Consider the following 27780-nt stretch of genomic DNA (forward strand, 5'->3'; position numbering starts at 1 on the left):
TTTTGTTTAAAAATGCATTTTATTGATTGTATAAATCTGGAAATATCACACACACATATGATCAGCAGGACATTTGCCTTATACAAAATAAACCCATATTTCACCTCTGGTGGCTACTCACCAATTGCCCTCTGTGTAGACACAACAGGCCTGATCCTGCAAGTTGCTGAGCGACTCCTGCTCCAAATGATTTCAAGGAGGGTGAGGGCACTGGATGCCCCACAGGATCAGTCTCTAGACTGGATTGGAAAGCACAGCTTCCTACCGCAAACATCTCTTCTCAGGAGCAGGGGCCACCACAAGAGCTGGCAAAATCGTAGCAGATTCTTTTTTGACATTACATGGGACTGGAGTGATACAGTGAGAAGAGCAGGCCCATCTGATCCCGTTGGAATGGGTGGGGCCCTTCCCAAAAAGGAATGAGAGAAGCTGGCGTGACAGCCCTGCAGACTAAAATCCAATCACCCCAGAATAACCCAGGCAGAAGCACTACAAGATCCCTGCCATACTCCCTCATGCCTGTTCCTTAACCTTGAGATGAAGGAAGCACCTGTAGGCAGTTAGCCATCCCACCCCAGGCACTCACCATCATTTCATGATGAGACAGCTGAACAATCAGCAGATTTCAGCTTCCGCTGTAATAAATCTTGATGTTCTCCTCAGCTCAGTCCCGAAGCACAGTTTGCACCCACAATTATTTATGGGTCGATTATTTAGGTGCCCAAGTATCTGATTTATAGGCCTGGTTAGTTGGTACAATGCAAGTCTATGTGGCAGTTTAAATGACATCTAAAATTACCTAAATTGCATCTGTGTTTATGCAAATTAAATAAATTCCATTATTTATAGATGGAATAAGAGAAGCCTGCTTACAACAGGGCTAAAAATCTGGCCCAAACTCTGGGTGTATGTAATGATGCATACATCAGAACTAACTGGAAGTGTCCCCATTACAGCCATGAATGGCTGTGAAATTATACTATACAAGCGCACACACTAAAATGCACCATTCAGTTGCATTGTTTCCTGCTACGTACCATCCATCCCATTTCTTGGATTTGCACCTTGTGTATTTAGATTGCAAGCCCTCTGGGCCCACTTTCTGACAGGTCTGTAAGGTGCTTAGCGTGTTGGTGCTATATAAATATTACTGCACACAATCAGCATTCAAAATGAGGGGTGAAGTTAGATGCCTCTGCAAAAACCATAGTGGGCTGCAAGTGAGCTAAGCAAGTGATTTGTGTACGTGAGCTGAATGGTTACCATCTTTCCAAAACAGAAGATTGCGGAGATCCAAGAAGGTGGATGGCAACAGTTTCCAGATTCATCACATGGCAGTTTTTTAGCCAATAATGAGCCAAGAATGGTCCTTGTCAGCATCTTAGGGCCACTTCAGTTGCTCAGTAGGTCATACTGACAACAGCTCCACACCAGTTACTGTAGCACAGAACAATCCTTTTCTACCCCAGCCCAAACCTGTAGCCCCGTGCATTCCAGGAGTGCTACAAGAGTTGATAAACCATTCTATTATCCAGCGGATATGCTCTGAGCAGGAGATCCCATTTATCCCCCCTTTACATCCAAATACCAAAGTCATCGTCCAGGCTCCTAGACAATACCTGAACACTGATAGCTATCTTACAGATCCCCTGGCAGTCTCAAGGATACCAATGTGCCTTACAAGCTAAATAAATATGGATTGCTTCACCCGCCACATAAAAAAAAAAATGCAGCCTTCCCTGTGATGAGATATAGTAACCATTTAAAAGTGCACAGCCACTCAACACGAATTTAGGGCAGGAGATGTAGAAGAGCCTAAATAAAACTACAGGGGAATCTTAAGGAGTCAATGTTTAGTTATCCGGCTGGAATTTGGTCAAGAGACCAGGGCTGACCATATCCAAAATGCAGTGGAATTTCTGATGGCCACAGGTGCCCAGAACGTCAGTTTTGTCTCTCCTCCAAAAGATGGCATCAATAGCAGCCTAGCATCCCCTGATAGAGGGCTGGGGTGCTGGTTCAGTGCAGATGCAGAGGAAATAGAGGACCACCTACTGAACGACCAACACTACTTCTCGGAGTGTCTGGTATACCCCTGGAGGCTCCCATCCAGGTACTAACTGAAACCAGCTTACCACACCATAGTTATATTTATAGAGCAGTAGCAATCTGATAAAGCCACAGCCCAAAGCAGCATAGCTGCAGGACACAGACCAAAATTCATTGTTTATAAGCAAGCCTTCTCCAACCCTCCCAAACACTTCCCTGGTTGCATGGGCAAGAGAACCCAGCCCTGCAGTTCTTACTCCTCACCTTCACCCCCCCACACACACACATTTCCTCCAGCATTGCAGGTACATCCCAGTCTGTTCATCTTCATTCCAACAGCGGCCAAAGGGCTCAAATCCACAGGGAATCTACACTAGGAGAAGTGGACCAGTCACTTTAAGAAGCACACTGAGTTTACTGTTCATAAGTGCTCTAGTAAGGATTCACACATACACACACAGAGGCCGTCTCTCTCCTGGGATGGGTAGGGCTCTTTATCTCCTTAGCCAAAGCCAGGTGTTGATGAGACATGCAGAGACTAGCACAGAGTAGACCAGAAGCTCCTTCTGACGCCAGCCAGTACATTGCTCCTCCAGAGTCCACAGCCTCCCAGAGATCTTGTTCAACTGCAGAAAAAGCAGCCAGGTCAGTTACAAGTTATGCAGCAAATGAGGGTGTATATGCCGCTGCCCCTAGCTTCTACCAGCAGGTGTCTCTGTAGGGTTGGCACAACAGCACCCAGTGCGAGGGTGGGAGCTCACAGCTACTCCAGATCTACCTCTCCCAGCAGGAGAGACTGTCCTGGTGTGACGAGGATCGTCATCTGGACCACACAGACACAGCAGGCAGTTGCTTAAGGAAGCAAAATGTTAGGGTCCAGCAAAGTGTCATTTAGTGTCAGTGACTGGAGTCTGCCAGGGTCAAGCACTTTCCCAGTTGCCTTAGGACAGTAAAATCCCTACAGTCAGCTCCGAGTATAGGAGCAATGGTTGCGAGAGGAGCCCACAGATACACTGCCCTTGCGGGCACCCCGATAAGAGGGGAGGCTTGGATCAATGTAAGAATGCTAGCTGTAGAGGAGCCCACTACTGGTACTGGCGGTACCTGCTCTGATTATCCCTTAAGCAGCTTTCACAGAGTCCAGTTGCAAAACATCTCCTCTCTTTCTCACCTGTTTCCTCATTGCTATGATGTCAGTCACGCCAATCTCCTCCAGGGAGCTTTCTGAGGCTGGCCCTGCGTCCTGGGAGCTAGGCAGGAGGAAAACAAAGAGATGCAAATGTGCAAACAGAGATCAAGAGATGCAATCACATCAGCTCATGTATACAGCCAGGAGGAGGTGAGGGAAGGGTTACCCACACAAAAAGCACACCTGTTGGATGGGGAAAATCTGGGGGGGGAGGGGAGGGATGAACAAAAAAAAACCCACCAGATGTTATTGTGGAGATGTAGCATGTCTTTTTAACCACACCACAGCCACTTAAACCCTAACAACATGCAGCCCTCAGTTACCATCATTGCAAAATATACAGCGCATGCTGCAATGGGTAGTGTTATACAGCTGTGTCTATATTGTTAGAATCCCAACATATGGAGCATAGAGAACGTGATATTTACCATTTGGCAGTTTGCCACACACAGAGTCATTAAAACACAAATTAGGGCCAAGGCCTCAGCTGGCATAGCTCCATTGAAATCTATGGAGCCATGCTGATTTACACCAGCAGAAGATCTGCCCCATAATGTATAAAGCTGCTATTTTTTTCCATTAAAAATTGAGTGGTGAGTGTCTGTCCCAGTGCATGAGCCATGGATCTGTTAAAAGAAGGGTTGTCTAGTTACTGTGCATGATCTCCAGCAGGGTCACTTCACTAGGCAAAGGACCTTAGGAGAAATTCTACATGAGGCCTTAAAAAAAAAAAAAAAAACAACAAAAAACAAAACATGAATGGTGGGGGTTTTTTTGTCTGTCTGCTTCTTACATCACCAGTAGCAAAGATCCCACCATCAGCACTAGTGACAGACCTGCCCATGTGTGAGACAGAAAAAGCTCCACCTTGCTCTCCCATAGCCGCATTGATTCTGCAGGGCTGCTGGGAGTAATAGCTTTGTCTCGGGAAAGTCAGCAGATAGGACTCGAGAGGACAGGCTGGGTAAAAGGGAGCTGCCATTTTCAGAGTCAACTTTTCTAACACAGTGCTCCAAACAGATTTCGTTGTAATTGTAAAATACGGGCCAGCCTCAGATGTCATTCCACTGACTTCAATGCTCCCAATTTACACTGTCTGAGAGGCTCTGGCCCAAAATGTGGACTATGTTATCATACATATAAGACAGATGGGAGATCTCTGTGGATTTGAATTATTTTGCAAAGTTTGCTCTGGGGAAACCACCACAATTCAAGACAGTAAGATGAGGTTTAAGGAAATGGATGCTGATCAATATTATATCTTCATATAACTCTAATACAATGACAAAAGTAAAAATAAATAATTGTGATGCAGCAGTGTTTCTGTCACCAGAGACATAAAATATTAACAACTGAAACAACCCACAATTTTTAATTGAAAAAAAATCATGCCAGGCCTGGGTAGTGCCCATTATGGTCTAGACTGAAAATTATCTTTAATTCTAACCCCCTTTTTCCAGTGATGCAACTTTCAAGAATGTCATCTAGCGGTAGATTTACCAAAGGCTTGTTTCTGGTTATGAACGTTGGAGCAAAATCAGTCGTCATTTTTTACTCTGTGTGAAAATAAACTTTTCATCTATCAGAAATGGCACATTTGGCTAAGAGAAAAAAAAATAGCCAAAACTCAGTTTCAAACTAAGCTTGTTTTGTAGAGAAAAGAGACCTCCAAAAACAAGCCAGGTTTGAAGAACGTTAGTCAAGCAGCTTTAAATGTGTGAATGTCACTTTGTGTCTACACAATATAACTTCCGTTTCCCCTGTCCTTCCTCAAAATCATTTGATTACGGAGGTCCTAGCGTGCTGAGAACACAGATGTGTAAATTCCAGGGGCTGCATAGCTCAGCGTAATAGGATCCTGAAAGGTAATTGAAGGATGACTGAGTTATAGCCACTGGTGTTGGGAGCCTACAAAGCTTATAAACTCTGTAGAGAGGAGAGCTGCTGGATCAGAAACTCACGTCAGAGGCTCAAGATCATGGAATCTGTTGCCAAATAGCTCTGGATTTTGACTCCCTTTACCGCCCCAAACCCATTCAATAAAACCAACTAGGTAGTGTTAATGCAGAACCCGAGCACTCGTGTAACATTAAGGCAATAGCCTGAGTCACGAGAATGTCACAGGAGACAGATAATTTGGGACAGTCAAGGGAATTATTGATGTTAGCAGAGGCAGATGGCCAGAAGAGTTTCAGATAGTCCAGGCTGACTGCACAGCTAGTTTCCCCTCACCCAGTCATTATAGGCTAGCAATTAGGGGTATAAAGCAGCAAAGAGCACGAAAGGCCCCCCAAAGAGAATATTCTGAACGGCTCCTCTCCTGCTGCGCTGCCCCCGAGGGTTAAAAAGCGCATCTCTGCTTCATGCCACGTTGTGTCTTTGAGGAATGTGAAAAGCGACAGCACCTACACACAGTTGTGCAGATGCAGGCCTGAAGCAAGCCAGATAGTCACCTCGGCTGAGCTCGGTCTCGGGCAGACTTCTTAACATGGTGGAAGAGTAGGTGACCCAGGAAGTACACCATCTGGAAGATGTTCTGCAGGGAGTAGATCCTGCCATTCTGAAGAAATGGAGGGAATGGGGGGCTGGGCAGTGGGCTTGTGTCTGGCCTGCAGGGCATATACAGAATCACTCCGGTTATTCCCTTCTGGGCTGGGCGGCAGTTCCCCTCCCCCTCCATTTACACTGGTGCACCAGGGTACCCAGGATTGGGTTGTTCTCAGTATCCTTATGATTGCGCCAAGCCTTACAGTGGAATGTAGTTAGCAAGGGTACCATCTCACTTACACCCAGGCATCATGGAATGGATACTTAAATTAGCTAAAACTAACAATCAAGGACTCATGGAAGACAGGTGAGGTCCCAGAGGGCTGGAGAAGGGCAAACATAGTACCTGTCTAGTTTGTTTGTTTTTTTAAGAGGGGAACAAAGAAGACCCAGGAAATTATAGACCAATCAGCCTAACTTCGATACTTGGAAAGATACTGAACTAAATTATTAATCAGTTTGTAAGCACCTAGAACACAATAGGGTAATAAGTAATGACCAACATGGATCTGTCAAGAACAAATGCCAAACCAACCTAATTTCCTTCTTTGATGGGGTTACTGCCCTAGTGAACTGAGGGGGGGTGGAGCAGTAGATGTGATAGATCTGGATCTTACAAAGGCTTGGGACAGTCCCACATGACATTCTCATAAGTAAACTAGCAAAATGGGGTCTAGGTGAAACAACTATAAAGAGGATGCTCAACTGGTTGAAAGATCATACTCAGAGTAGTTATCAATGGTTTGCTGTCAAACTGGGAGAGGATCGAGTGGGGTCCATCAGGGGGTCTGGCACGATTTAATATTTCATTAATTACTTGGATAATGAAGTGAAGAATGTGCTTATCTGCAGATGTTATAACACTATGTGTGAGGGATTGCAAGCTCTTTGGAGGACAGGATTAGAATTCAAAATGCCCTGGACAAACTGGACAATTGGTCTGAATTCGACAAGATAAAATTCAATAGAGACAAGTGCAAAGTACTTCACTTGTGCATTTTATTTTTTCCTTCCCAACTACAAAATGGGTTATAACTTGCTAGGCAGTAGTACTGCTGAAAAGGATCTAGGGGTGATAGTGAATCACAGACTGACTAGGAGCCAAGAACGTGACGCAGCTGCAAAAAAGGCTTAATACCATGCTCGGGGAGGGCTGGGGGGGTATTAGCAGAAGTATCGTATGAGACCGGCAAAGTCATTATCCCATGCTACTCAGCCCTGAGGCCTCAGCTGGAGTATTGTGTCCAGTTTTAGGCATCATGCTTTCAAAAAGATATGGGAAAACTGGAGAGAGAGAGAGAGAGTCCAGAGGAGAGCAACAAAAATGATCAAAGGTTTAGAAAACCTGACCAACTGGGCATGTTTAATTTTGAGACTAGAAGGCTGAGGGGAAACCTGCTAACACTCTTCAAATATGTTAAGGGCTGTTATAAAGAGGACAGTGATCAATTGTTCTCCCTGGTCCACTGAAGATAGGACAAGAAGTAATCAGCACGGGAGATTTAGATTAGATATTAGGAAAAACTTTCTAAGTCTAAGGATAGTTGAGTACTGAAATAGGTAACCAAGGGAGGCTGTGGAACCCCTCCTCATTGGAGGTTTGTAAGAACAGGTGATGGTCTAGGTATACTTGGTCCAGTCTTGGCGCAGGCTATGGCTTAGATTATCTTTTAAGATCTTTGCTTCTATCATTCTATGATAGTTATGCTCAACCAGGATCACCAGCTCAGAGTCAATAGATGACCTATCTGCTTATACTACACTCACTACTGTGGTATTTGACTATTAGCTTCTGTGAATGATGTAATCAGGGACAGCCATCCTTGCATACCATGCCCTGCCAGCCCTTGGCAAAGTCAGTCTTCATAGCATTAGTAAAAGGGAAAGGAGGATTGTGTTTCCAGGAGTCAGCAGGCTCAAGTTCTATCCTTGGCTCTGCTACGGATGTGCTAGTGTAACACTGGGGCAACCTCTCTGTGCCTCAGTAAAACAGAGATGACGCCTAGCTCAGGAAGGTGTTCAGAATCTTAACGTATTGCTGGTGAAGGGCTCCAGCCTTCAAAGATGGACGGTCCGAGAGAAGGCCAGCGTGCTGTTAAAGATCAAGGAGGGAGATCAACATGGCTCTGAGAAACACGGCCTGTCCAGCCTGAGCTGGTCAAGGCGGACCAGGCATCAGCCACACCTTTCAGCAGGATAGTCAGGCCAAGGGCTGACAAGGCCTTGAGCCCTCAGTGAGCCGAGAGCTCCTCGTACGGAGGATCACACACGAGAGGATGGATCATCTGATGCTGGGACATCATTTAATAAGAGCATTTTACTGGAACTTGCCAATATGGGCTTGGTCCCTTCCTTCCATGCCGCTGCCTGTCAGTACCCTTAGATCGATGGGGGATCATGCCTTCCATAGCGTGAGAGTTCTGCTGGGCCAATGGGCTTTCTGAACACAATAAGAGAGGCTGAGCATTCAGCCTGGGAATTAACCCCTGGCAGTTCTCACCGGTCAGGCTTCTGGTTCGTGCAACGCAAGGCAATCTGGGGGGTCTCGCTTAGAGTTCTCTCCTTCCGCAGTCTGCCATGGTGGGTCTGTTAGAACGCACACACAAACCAGAGTATTAGTACTGACTGCGAGTCATTCCCCTCATTCAACCCTTCAATGATCCCACAGCATCCCCTATGCTCTGCCATCGTCAGCCAGGGGTAGGAGGCAGCGGAGGGCAACAACCCCAGTAATTCATTAGAACTGCTACAGCTCTATTGCAGCCCCACCATATCTACTGTGAAACTGCAGTGCCAAGTGGGTTTTATCACAGTAAACGAATGTGCTGTCACAGCCACGTGGGCCTGATCCCATGGTCTTCACTCCAGTAAAGACCCACTGGCATCAATGGGAGTTTTGCCTTGAGTAAGGACCGTGGCAACAATTTCAAATTCATACTCTGCCACTGGGGTAGCACAATAACCTATTTATGCAATAGCCTCCTGGCCTACACAGTAGTTATCTTAGCCCGCTTCTTATACAGTGCGACACATAATATATTATGTCATAATTATACAAGCATTCAGGCCATAAAGGCATTAATGTGACATATTGTGTTTAGATCCCGGAACAGCATATGCCAGAACACATCTCCACACCAGCCTTGCCCATGATCAGCCTTGCTCCACGAGAATACATAAAAAGGACAGTGTCTCAATGCAAACGTCATATTCGAATGAAACCCCTTATTGAAGCTGAAAGAATTTGTATACAACCTTGTTTGAAGTTTGTTTATTCTCTTGCATTTCATTTGGCTCAGACAGCAAAGCTAGACTGACCTGTTTATGCCTTGGTTTGATCATAGGCTAGCCTCCTGCCATAGCATATGAGGAGACTTAAAATATACAAGGGGGGGCGGGCGGAAACAGATGAGTTTTGCCATTCCATAGGAGCAGGAGAAGGCCCAGTGAGCCAACCTTTCTTGGAAATATTTCCACTACCATCAGGTTTTATGGAACAACCTTGAACTTGAGCCTGAAGTGCATATGTGACCATCCCACGCAGTGTCATCCCTTCCCAGCAGCAGCATTCCCTTATCACCCACAGTAGAGCTACATGAAATTTGGTAGCTTCCTTTCACAGCTGGCTGTGGAAGCATTTCCCTTGGTTTCAGTTCACAGCCAGGACCTGACTGGAGCCAGAAAAGTTGGAGCTGGCATTTAGATTAATGAGTGAGCTCTGAAGAGAAAGAAATTAAGCTCTACATATCTTAGCACTCCTGTAATGCTCCAGGGGGTGAAGGTGCCTTAGAGAAGGCCTGGTTGGAATGTCTGGATGACTAAAGATGCAAGTTTCTACCTGTAATCGTTGGAGAACGAAAGACAGCTTCTTTCTTCTAGATTAGTTTTGCATTAGAGTAAAAATTTGTCTCTGGATTATTGAACACTGTTTTGACCCCAAGTACTGATAAAACTAAACTTCTTTTCCTGTTTGACACAGTAGAAGGGCTGAAAAGGGATCCCACCACCCAGCTGGCCTATATTTGGGACACACCTAGTGCTTAATTTGTGCCAGGGCTGAGCCCCAGCACCACTAGGTTTGGCAGTTCATAGCTCTGGCACCTCTGGGCTTGCTGCATCCATTAGGACTGTAAAAAAAAAAAAAAAAATTGCTTGAGCCCTGGCACCTCTTTCATTACAAATTAAGCACTGGACACACCACATGAAACAAAGTGGCACCAGAACACATTCTGCCCAGAGGAGATAACAGCAGTGGACATTAGTGGTGGGGCAAAAATTAATTCAGAGAGAACCCCTCCAAAGATCTCTTGTTCTGGACAGAACCAGAGTTCACAGGGGTAGACTGCGACATGAGTCATCCTATCGAGCTATTCTGCAGAGGTGGGAGCTCTCCTTTTACACATTGTCTGTCTTGTCACTTAAATCAGGACTTCGTCACAGGTACGGGGCACTATCAGGTGGGCTATGGGATGCAGAAGGAAGACGACACTGGGGACAATTTCACTATCCCAGGAATTTTTCCTCTGGGAGACTGCCTTGTTACACGTGCCCAAGTCTGTTCCAGATACAGTACCGATCGCTTGCGTTTCTGGGTGCCTGACTGGGTCGTGGTGTCCAGAAACAGGAGCTCCCCAAATCCTGTAGGCTGGGTGGAAGGGTCCTGAGGCATATGCACAATAGAGGGGTACTGCCTTAGCTGGTCCAACAGGAGAGGCCTTCGACTATCATCCATCATCTCTACAGAGAGGAAAGAGCGGGCAGTTAGAAACATTTGCCTATGTCCCAGAACATAACAGCATCGTGTTCAGACTGGGGGCTGGGGGTGGAAGTGATGTCGAAATCCCTGTGTTTCTATGGCTACCAATACAATACCCCTCCAGAAAAACAAAAACACACAAAAAAACCCAAAACCAAAACCACCCACACCCCTGCAGCTTTGACAGTCATTGTCTGCAGTCTTTATCCGGTGCCTGTTCCAGGTTTTTCCATAGAAATCCATTTCAGGATTTCCTCCCCACCTCCCTCCCTCCAGCAATCACTGGAGCACTCTTCCCCTTAGCTGAAAGTGGGGCAGGCTTCAAACTACTCACCCACAGGCACATGGAAATCCCATGCCGGAATTCTTACACCCACATGGACCGGAAACTGAATGGAGAATGATGACAAAACTCCTCTAAGACATTCACTGCTTCAGGCAGAGTCTAACCGTGCCCCTATTTAGCCTCTAAGGCCTATGAAAACAAGTAGAGCCATCTGGCACTGACGGCAGCAGTTGGCTACTAGTCAGCATGTTCAATCTCCCCAAAAGCCGGGCTCCAGAGAAGTAATCAGAGTTTTACCTCCAAGTCTCTAAAAAAAAAAAAAAAAAAAGCATTCCTTGGACACACACCACCAGCTGTGCTGAGGATAAGCCAGCCTTACTCTCAAGGCACAGAGAAGAGGCTAGTACACTGCAGTTTGGGCGTTGGTGTTCAAAGAGTAGGGGCCCTGAGTCCTTGTTTACCTGGCATCCCAAGGAGGAGACTCTACCAAGGGGGGGGGGGGGGGGGGGGAGATCTGGATAATGCAGATTGTAGCTCTACCTCCCCCAAGCAGGGACTCCAAGATATTAGCCAGCTTGAGTGGCACCAAGAGGATCTTAGATCTTTCCCTCCTCCACCCTATCCCTCTCTGATGAGCGCACGCACACTCATTAACCTTGGCTGAACAACACCCACCTCAAGCCCTCTGCCCCTGAGGCTGCACAATCAGAGCAATTCTGGATCCTAAACGCTGTTGCTCCCACATCTGCAAGCCTGCCTGTCACCAGCTCCACAAGCACTGCCAGAACCAGCCTCACCGTGGCCCGGCTTTAACCCTCACTCATATCTCTGGCACTTCCTCTTGGCTAATTTAGTCTCTCTTGGCTCCTTGCTGTCTAGGGCCCAGAATGCAGCAGCAGGACTGCTCTGCTGCCCCAGAAAGCTGCATTACTCCCGCCTCCATCACCATCTCTGGCTTCATACCCACTTCCAGACCTAAATCCACAATTTCCCACATGGCTTTCAAAGCTCTCCATAGACTCACGCTGCTCCAGCTACACCGCCATACTGCACAGCTACCTTCTCCTGCCTCTTCACTCTGCATCTTCTCTCCACGCTTGGAAAGTGTAACCTCTCCTCCCTCATCTCTCTGGAGCCCATTCCCTCCCTGCCATTGGGCGCTTTGGCACCTTTACTAGGGTGTGATGATCATCACTTCCCACTCGCTTTCCCCATCATTCTAATACTCCTCCCCACACCTCCCTCATGCTACAGGAAGACACAGATCTTTTGCCTCTTCGCCACTCCAGCCCCTGCTTTTCCCCCTTCTCGCCTCTCACACGGCAGCCGCCGATGCAATGAGAATTTGCAATGAAACAAACCCTCGGTCCCCACTCTCAGTGCAAAGTGTGTTGGGATCGGCCAATGGGGGATACTACACAGAGTCCATTGCATTTGATGCTCTGTGCTAATCCATGTCCAGTCAGAGCCGTCCCATTTCATCACCTGCCAGCGACAGCCTATCAGGGATGTGCATCCGGAAGGAAGGACGAAGCTCCTCAGCTTCTCTCTCCTTTCCCAGTGGGTTGGACTCATGCACCACCTGCAGCCTGCTGGGCACCTGCATGCGCTGATTGATGGCCTCCATGAAGCTCACGTCGCATGGGGCTCGGTTCACCTCTAGGCCCCGAAACGGCCACATCATCATTTTATTCCCAGCCTTACTTTGGCAGCCTGTGAGGTCACACAATAAAAAAAAGCCAACACAGCACTGAAAGAAAGTTATCAACACCAAACCCTCTCACATCCTGCCATGGTGGGCACAATTTAAGATGCAAACGTAATAATAATCCCTAACTCTCATACAGGGCCTTTCATGGGCAGACCTCAAAGTATTTTACAAGGGCGCCCATCTGTGAAATGGGGGGTGATACTGGGGAAACTGAGGCACAGAGCAGTGCAGTGAGTTGCCCAAGGTCACCCAGCAGGCCAATGGCAGAGGTAATCAATAGAAAAAACCAGACACTGTTTTAAAAACCAAACAATGGCACACCCTAAGAATTAGCTGGTGGGAGGAGACAAAAAGATTCTGATAATGATTAAAAATGGAAAATTCCTGTCGGAGGGGAAAACCATGTTCATACTCACATTTCTCCATATGCAAAGAGCATTCCTTACTGCTGAAAGTAGATGGCAATGAGCAAGAAAGTAGTAAATTGTCCATAGGAAAGAGCACAGTATACATGGTACAGCCAGGCAAAATTTTTCCACCAAAAAGGTTTTGTTTGTATTTTTGAGGGAAAACTGGGTTTTCAATTCAACTCAGAATTTTATTTTATTTTTTTCATATGAAAAGAGTGTTCTGGCCACACAAAATTTCAAGTCTTTGTCAAAAACCAGAGAAACAATTTATTTTCTTTCAGGGAAAAAGCTGAAATTTTCCTCTGGGAAATTTCAACAAAAATTAATTCCCCGCTGCCATTTTCAGAGCAATTTTCTGCAAGAAAAAGGCTTGTTTTCTGAGCAGCCCTAGTGTGCCTTTAAGAAGAAAATGGTCAGAGTCTCAGAGAATCATAGAAGATTAGGGTTGGAAGGGACCTCAGGAGGTCATCTAGTCCAACCCCCTGCTCCAGGCAGCACCAACCCCAACTGAATCATATCAGCCAGGGCTTTGTCAAGCCAGGACTTGAAAACCTCCAAGGATGGAGATACCACCTCCCTAGGTAATCCATCCCAGTACTTCACCACCCTCTTAGTGAAGCAGTTCCCCTTGAGTATCCAACCTTGACCTCCCCCACTGCAACTTGAGACCATTGCTCCTTGTTCTGTCGTCTGCTACCGCTGAGGACAGCTGAGCACCATCCTCTTTGGAACCCCCCTTCAGGTAGTTGAAGGCTGCTATCAAATCCCCCCCTCACTTTTCTCTGCAGACTAAATAACCCCAGTTCCCTCAGCCTCTCCTCATAAATCAAGAGGGGCTTTTCAAAACTTAAAGTTTCAGTACACAGCAAACATAGCCTTGGTCTACACTAGGAGTTGAGGTTGAATTTAGCAGCGTTAAAATCGATTTAACCCTGCACCCGTCCACATGACGAAGCCCTTTTTTTCGACTTAAAGGGCTCTTAAAAATCAATTTCTTTACTCCACCCCCGAAGGGGATTAGCGCTGAAATCGGCCTTGCCGGGGTTGAATTTGGGGTACTGTGGACACAATTAGACTGTATTGGCCTCCGGGAGCTATCCCAGAGTGCTCCATTGTGACCGCTCTGGACAGCGCTCTCAACTCAGATGCACTGGCCAGGTAGACAGGAAGAGGCCCGCGAATTTTGAATTTCAATTTCCTGTTTGGCCAGCGTGGCAAGCTGCAGGTGACCATGCAGAGCTCATCAGCAACAGTGACCATGATGGAGTCCCAGAATCGCAAAAGAGCTCCAGCATGGACCGAACGGGAGGTACGGAATCTGATCGCTGTATGGGGAAAGGAATCCGTGCTATCAGAACTATGTTCATTTTCGAAATGCCAAAACATTTGTCAAAATCTCCAGGGGATGAAGGACAGAGGCCACAACAGGGACTGGAAGCAGTGCCGTGGGAAACTTAAAGAGCTGAGGCAAGCCTACCAGAAAACCAGAGAGCCAAACGGCCGCTCCAGGTCAGAGCCCAAAACATACCGCTTCTATGATGAGCTGCTTGCCATTTTAGGGGGTTCAGCCACCATTACCCCAGCCGTGTTGTTTGACTCCTTCAATAGAGATGGAGGCAACACGGAAGCAGGTTTTGGGGACGAGGAAGAGGATGATGATGAGGAGGAGGTTGTAGATAGCTCACAGCAAGCAAGCAGAGAAACCGGTTTTCCTGACAGCCAGAAACTGTTTCTCACCCTGGACCTGGAGCCAGTACCCCCGAAACCCACCCAAGGCTGCCTCCCGGACCCGCCAGGTGGAGAAGGGACCTCTGGTGAATGTACCTTTTAAAATACTATACATGGTTTAAAAGCAAGCATGTTTAAGGATTAATTTGCCCTGGCATTCGCGGCTTTCCTGGATGTACTCCCAAAGCCTTTGCAAAAGGTTTCTGGGGAGGGAAGCCTTATTCCATCCACCATGGTAGGACACTTTACCACTCCAAGCCAGTAGCACGTACTCGGGAATCATCGTAGAACAAAGCATTGCAGTGTATGTTTGCTGGCGTTCAAACAACATCCGTTCTTTATCTCGCTGTGTTATCCTCAGGAGAGTGAGATATCATTCATGGTCACCTGAATGAAATAGGGTGCTTTTCTTCAGGGGACACTCAGAGGAGCTGGTTCCTGCTGGGCTGTTTGCCTGTGGCTGAACAGAAACGTTCCCCGCTGTTAGCCACGGGGAGGGAGGAGGGGCTAGCCACGTGGTGGGGGGAGGCAAAATGCGACCTTGGAACGAAAGCACATGTGCTGTGTATGTAATGTTAACAGCAAGGTTTACCGTGAAAGAGTGTACCCATTGTTCTATAAAATGTGTCTTTTTAAATACCACTGTCCCTTTTTTTTCCCCTTCCACCAGCTGCATGTGTTTCAAGGATCACAGAATCTTCTCCTTCCCAGAGGCTAACGAAGATTAGGAGGCGAAAAAAACCGCACTCGCGATGAAATGTTCTGAGCTCATGCAGTCCTCCCACACTGACAGAGCACAGACGAATGTGTGGAGGCAGACAATGTCAGAGTGCAGGAAAACACAAAACGACCGGGAGGAGAGGTGGCGGGCTGAAGAGAGGGCTGAAGCTGAAGGCAGCGTGATGAGAGGAGGCAGGATTCAATGCTGAGGCTGCTGGAGGATCAAACTCATATGCTCCAGCATATGGTTGAGCTGCAGGAAAGGCAGCAGGAGCATAGACTGCTGCTACAGCACCTGTGTAACCAATCGCCCTCCTCGAAGTTCCATAGCCTCCTCACCCAGACGCCCAAGAACACGGGGGCGGGGGGGGCCCTCCTGGCCCCCCAGCCACTCTGCCCCAGAGGATTGCCCAAGCAACAGAAGGCTGGCATTCAATAAGTTTTAAAGTGCTGTGTGGCCTTGTCCTTCCCTCCTCCACCACCCCTCCTGGTGCTTCTCTCTTCCACCACCCCTCCTGGGCTACCTTGGCAGTTATCCCCCTATATGTGTGATGAATTAATAAAGAATGCATGAATGTGAAGCAACAATGACTTTATTGCCTCTGCAAGCGGTGATCGAAGGGAGGAGGGGAGGGTGGTTAGCTTACAGGGAAGTAGAGTGAACCAAGGGGAGGGGGGTTTCCATGAAGGAGAAACAAACAGAACTTTCACACTGTAGCCTGGCCAGTCATGAAACTGGTTTTCAAAGCTTCTCTGATGCTCACCGCGCCCTCCTGTGCTCTTCTAACCGCCCTGGTGTCTGCCTGCGCGTAACCAGCAGCCAGGCGATTTGCCTCAACCTCCCACCCCGCCATAAATGTCTCCCCCTTACTCTCACAGATATTGTGGAGCGCACAGCAAGCAGTAATAACAGTGGGAATATTGGTTTCGCTGAGGTCTAACTGCATCAGTAAACTCCGCCAGCGTGCTTTTAAATGCACATTCTACCACCATTCTGCACTTGCTCAGCCTGTAGTTGAACAGCTCCTGACTACCGTCCAGGCTGCCTGTGTATGGCTTCATGAGCCATGGCCTTAAGGGGTAGGCTGGGTCCCCAAGGATAACTATAGGCATTTCAACATCCCCAACGGTTATTTTCTGGGAATAAAGTCCCTTCCTGCAGCTTTTGAAGCAGACCAGAGTTCCTGAAGATGTGAGCGTCATGTACCTTTCCCGGCCATCCCACGTTGATGTTAGTGAAACGTCCCTTGTGATCCACCAGTGCTTGCAGCACTATTGAAAAGTACCCCTTAGGGTTTGTGTACTCACCGGCTTGGTGCTCCCGTGCCAAGATAGGGTTATGGGTTCCATCTATGGCCCCACCACAGTTAGGGAATCCCATTGCAACAAAGCCATCCACTAGGACCTGCACATTTCCCAGGGTCACTACCCTTGATATCAGCAGATCTTTGATTGCATTGGTTACTTGCATTACAGCAGTCCCCACAGTAGATTTGCCCACTCCAAATTGATTCCCGACTGACCGGTAGCTGTCTGGCGTTGCAAGCTTCCACAGGGCTATCGCCACTCGCTTCTCAACTGTGAGGGCTGCTCTCATCTTGGTATTCATGTGCCTCAGGGCAGGTGAAAGCAAGTCACAAAGTTCCACGAAAGTGCCCTTACGCATGTGAAAGTTTCACAGCCACTGGGAATTGTCCCAGACCTGCAACAATATGCGGTCCCACCAGTCTGTGCTTGTTTCCCCGAGCCCAGAATCGGCGATCCACCACATGAACCATTAGCACCATGATGCCCACATTGCCAGGGCCCCTGCTTTGAGAGAAGTCTGTGTCCATGTCCTCATCACTCTCATCACAGTGCTGACGTTGCCTACTCGCCTGGTTTTGCTTTTCCAGGTTCTGGTGCTGCATATACTGCTGGATAATTCGGGTGGTGTTTAATGTGCTCCTAATTGCCAAAGTGATCTGAGCGGGCTCCATGCTTGCCGTGGTATGGCGTCTGCACAGAAAAAAGGCGCGGAACGATTGTCTGCTGTTGCCCTGACGGAGGGAGGGGCGACTGACAACATGGCTTACAGGAAATTAAAATCAACAAAGGGGGTGGCTTTGCGAGAAACAGAATGGCCCCCTCAAGGATAGAACTCAAAACTGGGTTTAGCAGGCCGTTGATTTCATGGAGGGAGGGAGGAGAAAAAGAATACAAAACAAATCTGGTCTATTTCTTATTTTGAGCCACTTCATCTATCTTTATAGATCTTGCTGGCAGCAGACTGTGCAGTACGACTGCTAGCCATCGTCATCTCCTGGGTGCTCGGCAGAAGACGGTGCAGTATGACTGCTGGCCATCGTCTTCTGCTGGCTGCAGATTAAAAGACAGTGCACTGCCGGTAGGACTGAATCGCCATGAGACGAAACTTAAAAGGGAAATGACCTGGCTGAATCACTCCCATGTTTGCCCATGCGCCCCTGACCTCATTGAGGTTGGTTAAAAGAGCACCTTGGACTACATTGACGACTGCTACCAGTCATACTGCACTGTCTGCTGCCAAAAGGCAATGAACTGTTGCTGTGTAGCAATGCAGTACCGTGTCTGCCAGCACCCAGGAGACATACAGTGACGGTTAGCTGAGCGGGCTCCATGCTTGCTGTGGTATGGCGTCTGCACAGGTAACTAAAGAAAAAAGGCGCAAAACGATTGTCTGCCCTTGCTTTCACGGAGGGAGGGAGGGAGGGAAGGGGGGGGCCTGACGATATGTACCCAGAACCACCTGTGACAATGTTTTAGCCCCATCAGGCACTGGGATTTCTACCCAGAATTCAAATGGGCAGCGGAGACAGTAGGAACTGTGGGATAGCTAACCACAGTGCAACGCTCGGGAAGTTGATGGTTGCCTCAGTACTGTGGACACACTCCGCCAATTACGTGCACTTAGAGCGTTTGTGTGGGGACACACACAATTGACTGTATAAAAACGCTTTCTACAAAACCGACTTCTATAAATTCGACCTCATTTCGTAGTGTAGACATACCCCATAGGTGTAGCAGTTTTACTGTTTAAAAAGCTACGAGCGAGAGGAGCTAGGCAGCATTTTTCAAACTATGGGTGAGGACCCCAAAGTGGATCATGACTCTGTTTTAATGGTGTTGCCAGGGCTGGTGTTAGACTCCCTGGAGCCCAGGGCCAAAGCCTGAGCCCAGGTTACAGGCCCCCTGCCTGGGGCTGAAGCCCTTAAGCTTCAGCTTTGGCCCCCCTGCCCAGGGCGGCAGGGCTTAGGCTTTGGTCCCCGCTCCCGGGGCCGTGTAGTAATTTTTGTTGTCAGAAGGGGGTCGTGGTGCAATGAAGTTTGAGAACGCCTGAGCTAGAGGGAAGGCTTTGGTGGGTGGGAGAGTAAATTCCATGTGTTCCAAGGCACCCAGACAAAAGCACAATCCTCTATGAAGATTGAAGGTGTGCAATGGTGAACTTCCTAACAGGTGGGTTGAGTCTCAACGGAGATGCTTGTTAGGACAAATGTCAAGGAGATGATCCCAAAAGTAGCCAGGGAATACAACCAGGGCTTTAAAAAGCAGTAGGGCCACCACTGTCAATCACCCACTCGGTAGGCACCCAGTGTGCCAAGAAAGCACAGGGGAGAAGCTACTAGTCAACAGAACTCAAGCAATGTCCAAACTGCTGTTACACCACATGGTTATCCTGTTAAGATAGTTGTCCTTTCACAAAGTCTCCATGGCAGGCTGGCCTAAAGGCCTCTGCCACAGAGCACAATGTGACAGGGACTTTGCACCACTCTGCAGCCAGCCGCTGGTTGAAGAGCAGTGCCCAATGTGACAAGAGGATCTGGACTAGACATGGGGAAGGGGCAAGTGCTGGGGTAAGTGGGGAAAACCCCAGGGATCCAGGAGGTGCATGCAGGGTCTGGCTTGGGTGGCTGGAACATTGTAAATGTACATGGGAGCTTTACTAGCGTGTCTGTACAATGCCTTGCACGATGGGGTGATGAATGTGGGTTGTCCCTAGGAACTTTGTGACCAATATGCTTATTAAATAAACAATAGAGGGAAAAAAAACAAAACAATCTATGGGCCCTGCCCCAAAAAGTAACAAAAGAAAAAAAAAAAAAAGGATGAAAAGCAGGAGGGGAGCAGTTCTGGTAAAGGAGTGTACGAAGACCAACCCAGGAAGGATTCAAGAAACATATTTCTCCAGCCAAGAGAGTTTTGCTGTGGATTTATTTTAAACAGCTCAATTCTTTTTCCCCTAGAGAAAATCATCATCATCAGATGGGTACTGGGGCTCTAGCCACAGCCCCCACCCCCCGCCCCACCCCCAGCAGCTGCTCTTTTGAAGCTAGAAACCTCACAGAACAAGCCACACTGGCTGGGTGCAGCAGGAAGTCAAGCAGAGAGAGGTGCTCTCCATGGGGCTGCAAGAGGGCGAGAATAAATGCTGGGGAGAAAAGCACCCGAGTTCTGCCGCTGACTTGCTGAGCGACCTTGGATATGTCAGTCTCCCCACACCTCCATTCCCCCATCTGCACCAGGGAGATCACACCAAATTCATTCATGTTTGTGGTGCAGTCAGCTCTCCCCAGGGCGGGAGTGGAGGGGAAGCCCAAAGATTATGTGGGCTCCCCAGCTCACACAGCCACAGGGGAGACAGCATAGCTAAGCTGATAGAGCACTGGGTTGGGACTCAGGAGAACTGGGGTCTATTTCCCAGCTCTGCCTGAGTGGCCTTCAGCAAGTCACTTCCCCGCTCTGTGCCTCAGTTTCCCCTCTGTAATATGGGGATAATGACACTGCCCCCTCCTCCCTCTTTGTTAAGCTTTTTGGATGTAAAGCACTGCATCAGAGCCTGGTGTCAGAGAAGGCATTAATGGCCAAAGAGGATTTTAGCTGGGAAGAAAACATGCAGCACGGCTTGGCTCAAAAGCCTCCCCCAGTTTTTGTTCTCTTTATAGGTTCGGCGGCAGCAGGGAGAGGGAAAGACTGAGAAGCAGGCCAGCAGCTAGGCTATTTCCATCGCGGGGTGGGGGGGGAGGGATGAGACAGAATCCAATCAGAGCCACATCTCAGACCAATCCCTCTTCTCAGTCATCCTGGCTACCTCCCACTCCACACCTCCCACCACACACCCTGTCCCCACTAGCCGGTCCCCTGCTAGATCAGGATTTCCGTAGCAATGGCTGCGGTTCCCCAGGGAGCCCAGCAGGGGCGCCGTGTGGCTCAGAACCTCAGAGAGGAAAAGGACCACCCGAAGGATGGCAAGGGGAGCGGAGGCACCAAAAGGGAGATGAGGTCAGAGGAGGAAGCTTCAGGAACACAAGTGAACACACTGGGGCCCAGCCTTGTTGATGGCAGTACGCCCCCAGTCTATTTTTAGTAGCATTGCCCTGATTTTCTGCCCAGTCACCCATTCGCTTGCCTTCTGAATCCACCACGGCACCAAAGCCTTCGGCTCTGTGTGGGATCTGAGATACACAAGCTCCTCCCCACCCTGTCCTGACACCCACAGAGGTGTCGGGCAATGGATGGCACTGCACCACCCTGCAGAGATGCCAACTTCTCCTTGTGACAGTCCCCTCCGATCCCTTTGCCCTCACAGGCTGGGCAGACAGCCCCCAAAACCAACATGCAGGTAGCACAATCAGAGAGTCCAGAGGCTTGGCTCTGCAGATGTTCCTGAGAGTTTGCTCGGCCCAAGGCTGGCCTCAGATAGGAGGGATGCATGGTCCCCTACGGCTGAGTAAAGGGGCTCTGCTGAGCCAGGCATGGGAGTTTCAAATAGTTATCATCCGGCTTCAGGGGCTGATCACTTTAAAAATGTGTCTAGAGGGTCATTAAATCTAACTGGAAAAATATATCAGCCAGGCAGTTGCTCTCGACAGCCTGCTGCATAGGGGAAAAGGGCCATATCCTGGCCCATACACCCAGGGCCTTTGTGCCACTTGGATGGTCCAAAGAGCACAGGGTCATTGGGGATTGCCCTGATGTCAGGGGAATCCCAGGGTGCTGTAAAACCCCGTAGCCAGTTCTATGTGCCCCATTCCTTTGCAAACATAGGGGACACCCTGGGTGGGCTGGGATAGCATGGAGCCAGAGTACAATGGGCTGCATCCATTCTCAGCTGGCAGAGGAGACTAAATGGCTTCATGCAGAGCCGCCCTCATGCTGCTCTAAGTCATACTGGTGGCTGATTCAGCCGCCAGGGCTGAGGCTCAACAGAGCTAACAGAGACCTTAGAGCCACTCCCCACCCTGACCCTCACTCAAGGTTCTGCACTGAGCACAGCTCGACCAGGCCCAGAGATCTGGCCCAAAGAATCTATTGCAGGAGACTTTCAAAGCCATCAGAGGGCAAATTTTTATTATTTGCACTACGGTTGCACCTGGAGGCCCCCTCCCGCCCCAAAAATCAAGAATCAGGGTTTCTTTGCAGTAGGTGCTGTACAAATAGTATAACAAGCAATCCCTGCCCCAGAGCTCACAACCAGGGTTATGAGAAAGCACAGCAGGTGAAAGAAAGGAGAGGGTGGGGTGGAAGGACCAGGTGACTGCGAAGCAACCCATTTCCATCATGATCAGCAGTCTCCCTTTGCCACCTGCCTCAGTCAGTCAGTTCTCTCTTCATTAAATCAAGTCAAATCTTTACTTAAATAAAAAAAATAGAAACTTATCTGACATCAACTGCTAGAATCTCCTGCTTTCAAGTGTACGCTCAAGAGAGCTGCGTTCCCCCAGGTCTGTTCCACAGTGTCAAAGTGGGGGCTTCTCCTGACAAGTGTCAGTTCAATGGCATCCTCAACTGAGTTGTTCCTTGGAGCCCCATTAGAAGAACAAGAGAACATAAGAATGGCCATATGGGTCAGACCAAAGGTCCAGCTAGCCCAGTATCCTGTCTTCCGACAGTGGCCAATGCCAGGTGTCCCAGAGGGAATGAACAGAACAGGCCATTGAGTGATCCATCCCCAGTCATCCAATCCCAGCTTCTGGTAGTCAGAGGCTAAGGAGACCCAGAGCCTGGGATGATGTCCCTGACCATCTTGGCTAACAGTCATTGATGGCCCTGTCCTCCATGAACTGAGCCAATTCTTTTTTGAACCCAGTTATACTTTTGGCCTTCACAGCAACCCCTGGCAACAAGTTCCACAGGTTGACTGTGTGTTGGGTGAAGAAATACTTCCTTACGTTTGTTTTAAACCTGCTGCCTATTAGTGTCATTGGGTGACCTCTGGTTCTTGTGTTACGGGGTAAACACTTCCTTATTTACTTTCTTCACCCCGTTGATGATTTTATAGACTCTGTCATATTCCCCCCTCCCACCTTAGTCGTCTCTTTTCCAAGCTGAGAAGACCCAATCCTTTTAATCTCTCCCTGTGGAAGCTGTTCCTAATGTGCCTAATCATTTTTGTTGCCCTTCTCTGTACCTTTTCCAATTCTAATATCTTTTTTGATATGGGATGACCAGACCTGCACATAGTGTGGGCATTCCATGGATTTACATAGTGGCATCAGGGCACTCCAGAAAAGCTGTTGCTGAACTTTATGCATATGATTAAGTCCATTCACAGATTGTTATGCCGGAGGTCAGAACAGATAAACGATCCTTGTTGGCCTAACAAAGGCCAAGAGAGAGTCACTGTATCAAAGACCTTACAATATTACGCAAGATGGGGGAGGGGGGAACTGAGGCATGGCGAGGGGAAGTGACATGCCCAGGATAATCCAGCAAACTAGTGGCAGAGACAGGAATAGAAGCCACATTTTAGGAGTCCCAGTCCACTAAACCGCTTTTTATCTGCGGTATTGAATCAGGGCCTGAATGCAGATGCTAAAGCAGTGACAGGCACTTCTAAAAAAACCTGTTACAAGCTTTAACAGCATGTACCCCACACTGCTATCCCAGAACGGTCTGCAGAGCACATCCTTAAACTAGCGCTGTCCTCTCTTCCATCCCAGCCCCCCAAATTCTGAAAAAATAGAAGTATCTTGCAGCGAGCCTTGGAGACCAGTAGATCTAGGCCAGGGGTGGGTGAACTACAGCCCACGCAGGCCGGATCTGGCCCATCAGGGCTTTGGATCTGGCCCGCAGGATTACCAACCCCGTGGTGCTGCGGGGCCAAGGCAGGCTCCCTGCCTGCCCTGGCCCCGCACCACTCCCGGAAGCAGCTGGCACCACGTCCCCGTGGCCCCTGAGGAAGAGGGGGCACAGAGGCTCAGCGTGCTGCCCTTGCCTGCAGGCACCGTCCCCCGCAGCTCCTGTTGGCCAGGAACAGGGAACCACATCCAATGGGAGCTTCGGGGGAGGTACCCGCAGGCAAGGGCAGCACACGGAGTCCTCTGCCCTTCCATCCCCTAGGGGCCGCAGGGACATCGTGCCAGCCACTTCCAGGAGTGGGCCAGGGCCAGGGCAGGCAGGGAGACTGCCTTAGCCCCGCTGCATGCCACTGCCACCCTGGAGTGGCTCAAGATAAGCAGCACCATGCCGAAGCCCAAACCGTGAACCCCTCCGCTCTCCAGCCCCCTGCCCTGAGCTCCATGCCACACCCCTGCCCTGAGCCCCCTGCCACACCCCACAGCCCTCCTGCCCCCCAACCCCCTGCCGTGAGTCCCTGGTACACTCCGTACCCCAAATCCTTGCCCTGAGCCCCTTCCTGCACACCACACCCGCACCCCAACCCCCTGCCACAGTCCTACATTCATGGCTCTGGATGCCATTTCCCCACTCAAATGTGGCCCTCAGGCCAAAAAGTTTGCCCACCCCTGATCTAGGCCCTGGTAGACCAAGAGACAAAGTAAATGCCAGAGTCAATGAACCCTCACAGAGAGACCCTTTCTCCAGACCCCTAGCTCACTGATCACAACTGTAGTGTATGCAATCTATGGTCTTTTCCTTCAGGTTTTTGCTGTGTTATAAAGCAATGTGGGTCATTAGAAAACTCGACATTAAAAGAAGCCATGCTCAATTCCTGCACAGTGGAAGATCTATTCGTTTTCTAATCACCAATGGAAATATCACAGCTTTTAAAGAGCTCAGGGACCAGAGGGGAATGAGGACGTAGGCCCCAAGGAGAGTCAGACTAATAAGACTAAAAATTCAGCTGTCAAAATACATGAGAATGAAGGGCTCAAGCAGATGGATTTCCTTCTTTAAAAAAAAAGAAAATAAAAACTACACAAAAACAAAACAAAAAAAAACAACCACCACACAATCACCTTTCTTCAGGGCTTTTTTTGCAGCCGCAAAACGAGCCCATCACATCAGCAGAACAGGAGTGGCTTTTGGGCTGATTCTCTGCATTTTAAGCATCAAAAGTCAGAGAAAATTTCTGACTCAGCCAACCCTTCCTGAGGGGGGCACTCAGGAGCCCCTTGTCTGGAGGGAACCACCTGCCCTTATTCCATGAAAAGCTTCACCAGGTACTGTGACCCCACAAGTGCTGGATGGGGCTTTAAATGTGCATTAAGGACCCTGTGGAATATCTGCCCTTCTCCTCTGAAGACATAAGGTCTAATCCTGTTCAAGTCACACATGGGAGTGACTTCATTGGCCTCAATTTTGTCAATCTTACTGTAAAGAGAGGACCGGAACACTAGGCAACACCCATTGCTGGAATGTAGGGTGATGCAGAGCAAGGGTGAAGGGGCACTGGCAGAGCTGCATGGAGAGCCCAGGGATGAACCAGAGGTGCTGAAGGTTTGAGACTGAGATGGATAGGCAGAGCGAGTGGGTGGGTGGGACCGGAATGGCAGGGAGGGCTGAGATGCATGAATGGAGCTGTGAGTGCCTAGTAGGGGGACGGCAGGAGGCACTGACTGCAGATTTAGGCTAGAGGTGCATTGGCAGAGCTGGGGGACAGGAAGTGCTGAGGAGCATTTCAGATCCACACACACACACACACACACACACACACAGAGCTTTGATCCAAACACTGACCTTATTAGGCACTGGCAAGGGGACAGTGCATTGCTAACAGATCCATTCTTTGGATCAGATGTTAAAAAAAATTGAGATCACTTCGGGCTCCCTGTACTGGGAAGGTGTCATGTGCTTCACACAGAGAGTAAAGGATGACCAGCGTTTTGTGCTCAGTCTCATTAAACCCTCCATGAGCTGTGGCAGTTGGGTAGGAGCTATTATGGATTGCTTAACAGGCCACGTTCTGAGCCAGCGGGGGTAGAAGTAACTCTCCTGACATCTGCCTACACCAGATTGGAATTTGATCCAGCGACTGCTATGTTTGCCTGCACAGTGACTGCATTCCCACAGGTAACCCGTCCCTGCAGAAAGCACTCCAGGACACCTCAAGTAGCAGAGGTGTTATCAGAAACAAGTGCATTGTCCTGCTTAATGAATCAAGCTCTGCCCTTAGTGCCAAAGGCTTCTGGGAGCAGCCTGGCTTGCAGCATGGCATCGGGCCAAGGAAGGAAAAGCAGGTGGGCTCCATGTGCGAGGAGGCAAGCAACACATACAGCAATAGCAGGGGAGGCAGAGTAGAGAATGAGCTCTACTGACATCCACAAGAGGGGGCCTTGTAATATCACAAGCAGCAAGAGCTGAGCTCCAGCCATGAGGAACAGGAGGGCTGGCTTTGCCCTGTTAGGCTGGTATACGTATCACATACTCTTCAGTGTGTGTGTGATTACATATGCCAGCCTAATACAAATCAGAGGGGAAACCCCCACTTCCAAAAACAGAACTCATTTAATTTTCCCTACAGAAAACAACAACGAAGCCCTAGCTGGGAGGGAAACAGCCCAAGGTAAACTGCACCAGGCTTATGCCGAAATCAAGAGGCAGAACTCGTCAGGAGAGAGATTTGTTTCCAGTTCGCCTTGCGAGGCAGCCAATCACCCCTGCCCCAAGATAAACAATCATTCCTCCCCAGTCCTGATCCTGTCCCTGGAACATAGGGAAGCTCTGTAAACACACTTCTCCCTGCAAGTCACAGGCATACATACCTGATATTCTTAACCTTGGTTTTCTGATTTTTTTTTTAAAAATACAACAATAATTTTTATGGAACTCTGAACAGCCTTCTATCAGGTCAAGCTTCAGCAGGGTATGGTACATGCAGATGTAAACTTCTCCTTCTACGATTTCTTACTGTCCCTTTGTACATGACAACAGCTGTAAACCCCTTTGTACAAATTCTGCAATTATTTTTGTTCTTCCCAAAATCTTTTTTCAAGGAGAACTTTGGGTGATGCAGATTAAAAAGGAAAAAGTGTGATCTGTTTTTATTTTAGTATGAGCTCTTTAAAAACAATATTTTGGAAAAGAAAATATCGTTTTCACTTCCAAGTCAACATGAGTGAAAAATGGACATTTTGCAAATTCAATTTTAATTAAACAAACCAAACAAACTAAAAAAAAATAAAAGTAAAGTCAAGAAAGCTAAGCCAGGAGCCTGATGTCTTTGTCAGGCCACAGCTAGGAAGAGAGAGAAGCTGGAATCGTTCACGTAGTTAGCCCAGGCAAGTCCAGAGTGAATTGCTCCAGAAAGGAAACTAAAACTTTGCTATGTTGTGCACCCTCTCTAAAGCCACAAACCCACCATCCCCCTTTGCTCTAGCCAACTTTGTTCCCCTTTCAGCTGATTAGCTTCATGGTATTCTTGTTATTTCCAGTTTATTAATGAAACTTACTAACCTGTAAACAACTCTTCTTCCGGTCCCTTGCAATCAGCTGGACGGTGATGTCAACCCCAGAAGTCCTGATCCCTCCCATTTTGGCAGTTTAGGCTCCAGAAAAGCTGTGGGATTGGCTGAATGATACAGCTGTCCTTCACTCTTTTAAAGAGACAGAAGGACCGGTTAATGAGACATGGCAGGTGGCTAATTAGCACCTGTCTTCTTGTCTGTGGGAGTTAGAAATCCACTTACCTTGTTACGCACACAATATGTTCGGCATTTTCCCTCAAGCCTCCTGGCTGGAGCGTTTCATCCAGCACTAATCCCTGACATGGCAAACAGCTAACTCCTAGTGGCTGTGTGACGCTTTGCTTTTCTACATGACTTTGCTTCTGAGGACCTCCAAGCATTTTACAAACACTAATGACTTCAACCTGTCAGGGAGAGGTAAGTAGCTACCATCTGGCAGACTTGGTAACATGACTGGTCTAAGATCATTTCACCAAGGCAGAGCCAGGAATAGTAGTAAAATCCTCAAGCTTTAACCACTAGACTGTTCTCCCTCCCATAAGGGCCCTAAGACAATGCTCTTCTGCCATTCCCAGGAAACTGCTTTCAATTCTTTGTAAGGAAGTTATTAGTTTTACTGCCATAGTGTTTAAAAGCTCTAGTCCTGGATCAGGACTCCATTGTGCTGGATACTGTACAAACAGAACAGAGAGCTTCCGATCTACGTATTAGTGTGAACACA

General features: G+C 48.4%; 1 protein-coding gene across 2 annotated transcripts; it reads right to left on the reverse strand.

The window, feature by feature from the left end:
- Positions 1-27134, reverse strand: LOC125642254 (mitochondrial fission factor). 2 transcript variants are annotated; one of them, XM_048863268.2, is made up of 7 exons: positions 27049-27134; positions 12313-12540; positions 10359-10522; positions 8286-8371; positions 5692-5847; positions 3221-3299; positions 1-2675 (listed from the first exon to the last, which is right to left on the reverse strand). In XM_048863268.2, the coding sequence occupies exons 2-7, from the start codon at positions 12512-12514 to the stop codon at positions 2544-2546; spliced, it is 819 nt and encodes a 272-aa protein (XP_048719225.2). In that variant the 5' UTR covers positions 12515-12540; positions 27049-27134; the 3' UTR covers positions 1-2543. The 2 variants fall into 2 exon arrangements, with proteins under 2 accessions (XP_048719225.2, XP_048719226.2); XM_048863269.2 differs by lacking the exon at positions 5692-5847.
- Between the last annotated feature and the right edge of the window lie 646 nt (positions 27135-27780).

Source organism: Caretta caretta, chromosome 9 (genome assembly GCF_965140235.1).
Source record: "Caretta caretta isolate rCarCar2 chromosome 9, rCarCar1.hap1, whole genome shotgun sequence".
Taxonomy (NCBI): domain Eukaryota; kingdom Metazoa; phylum Chordata; order Testudines; family Cheloniidae; genus Caretta; species Caretta caretta.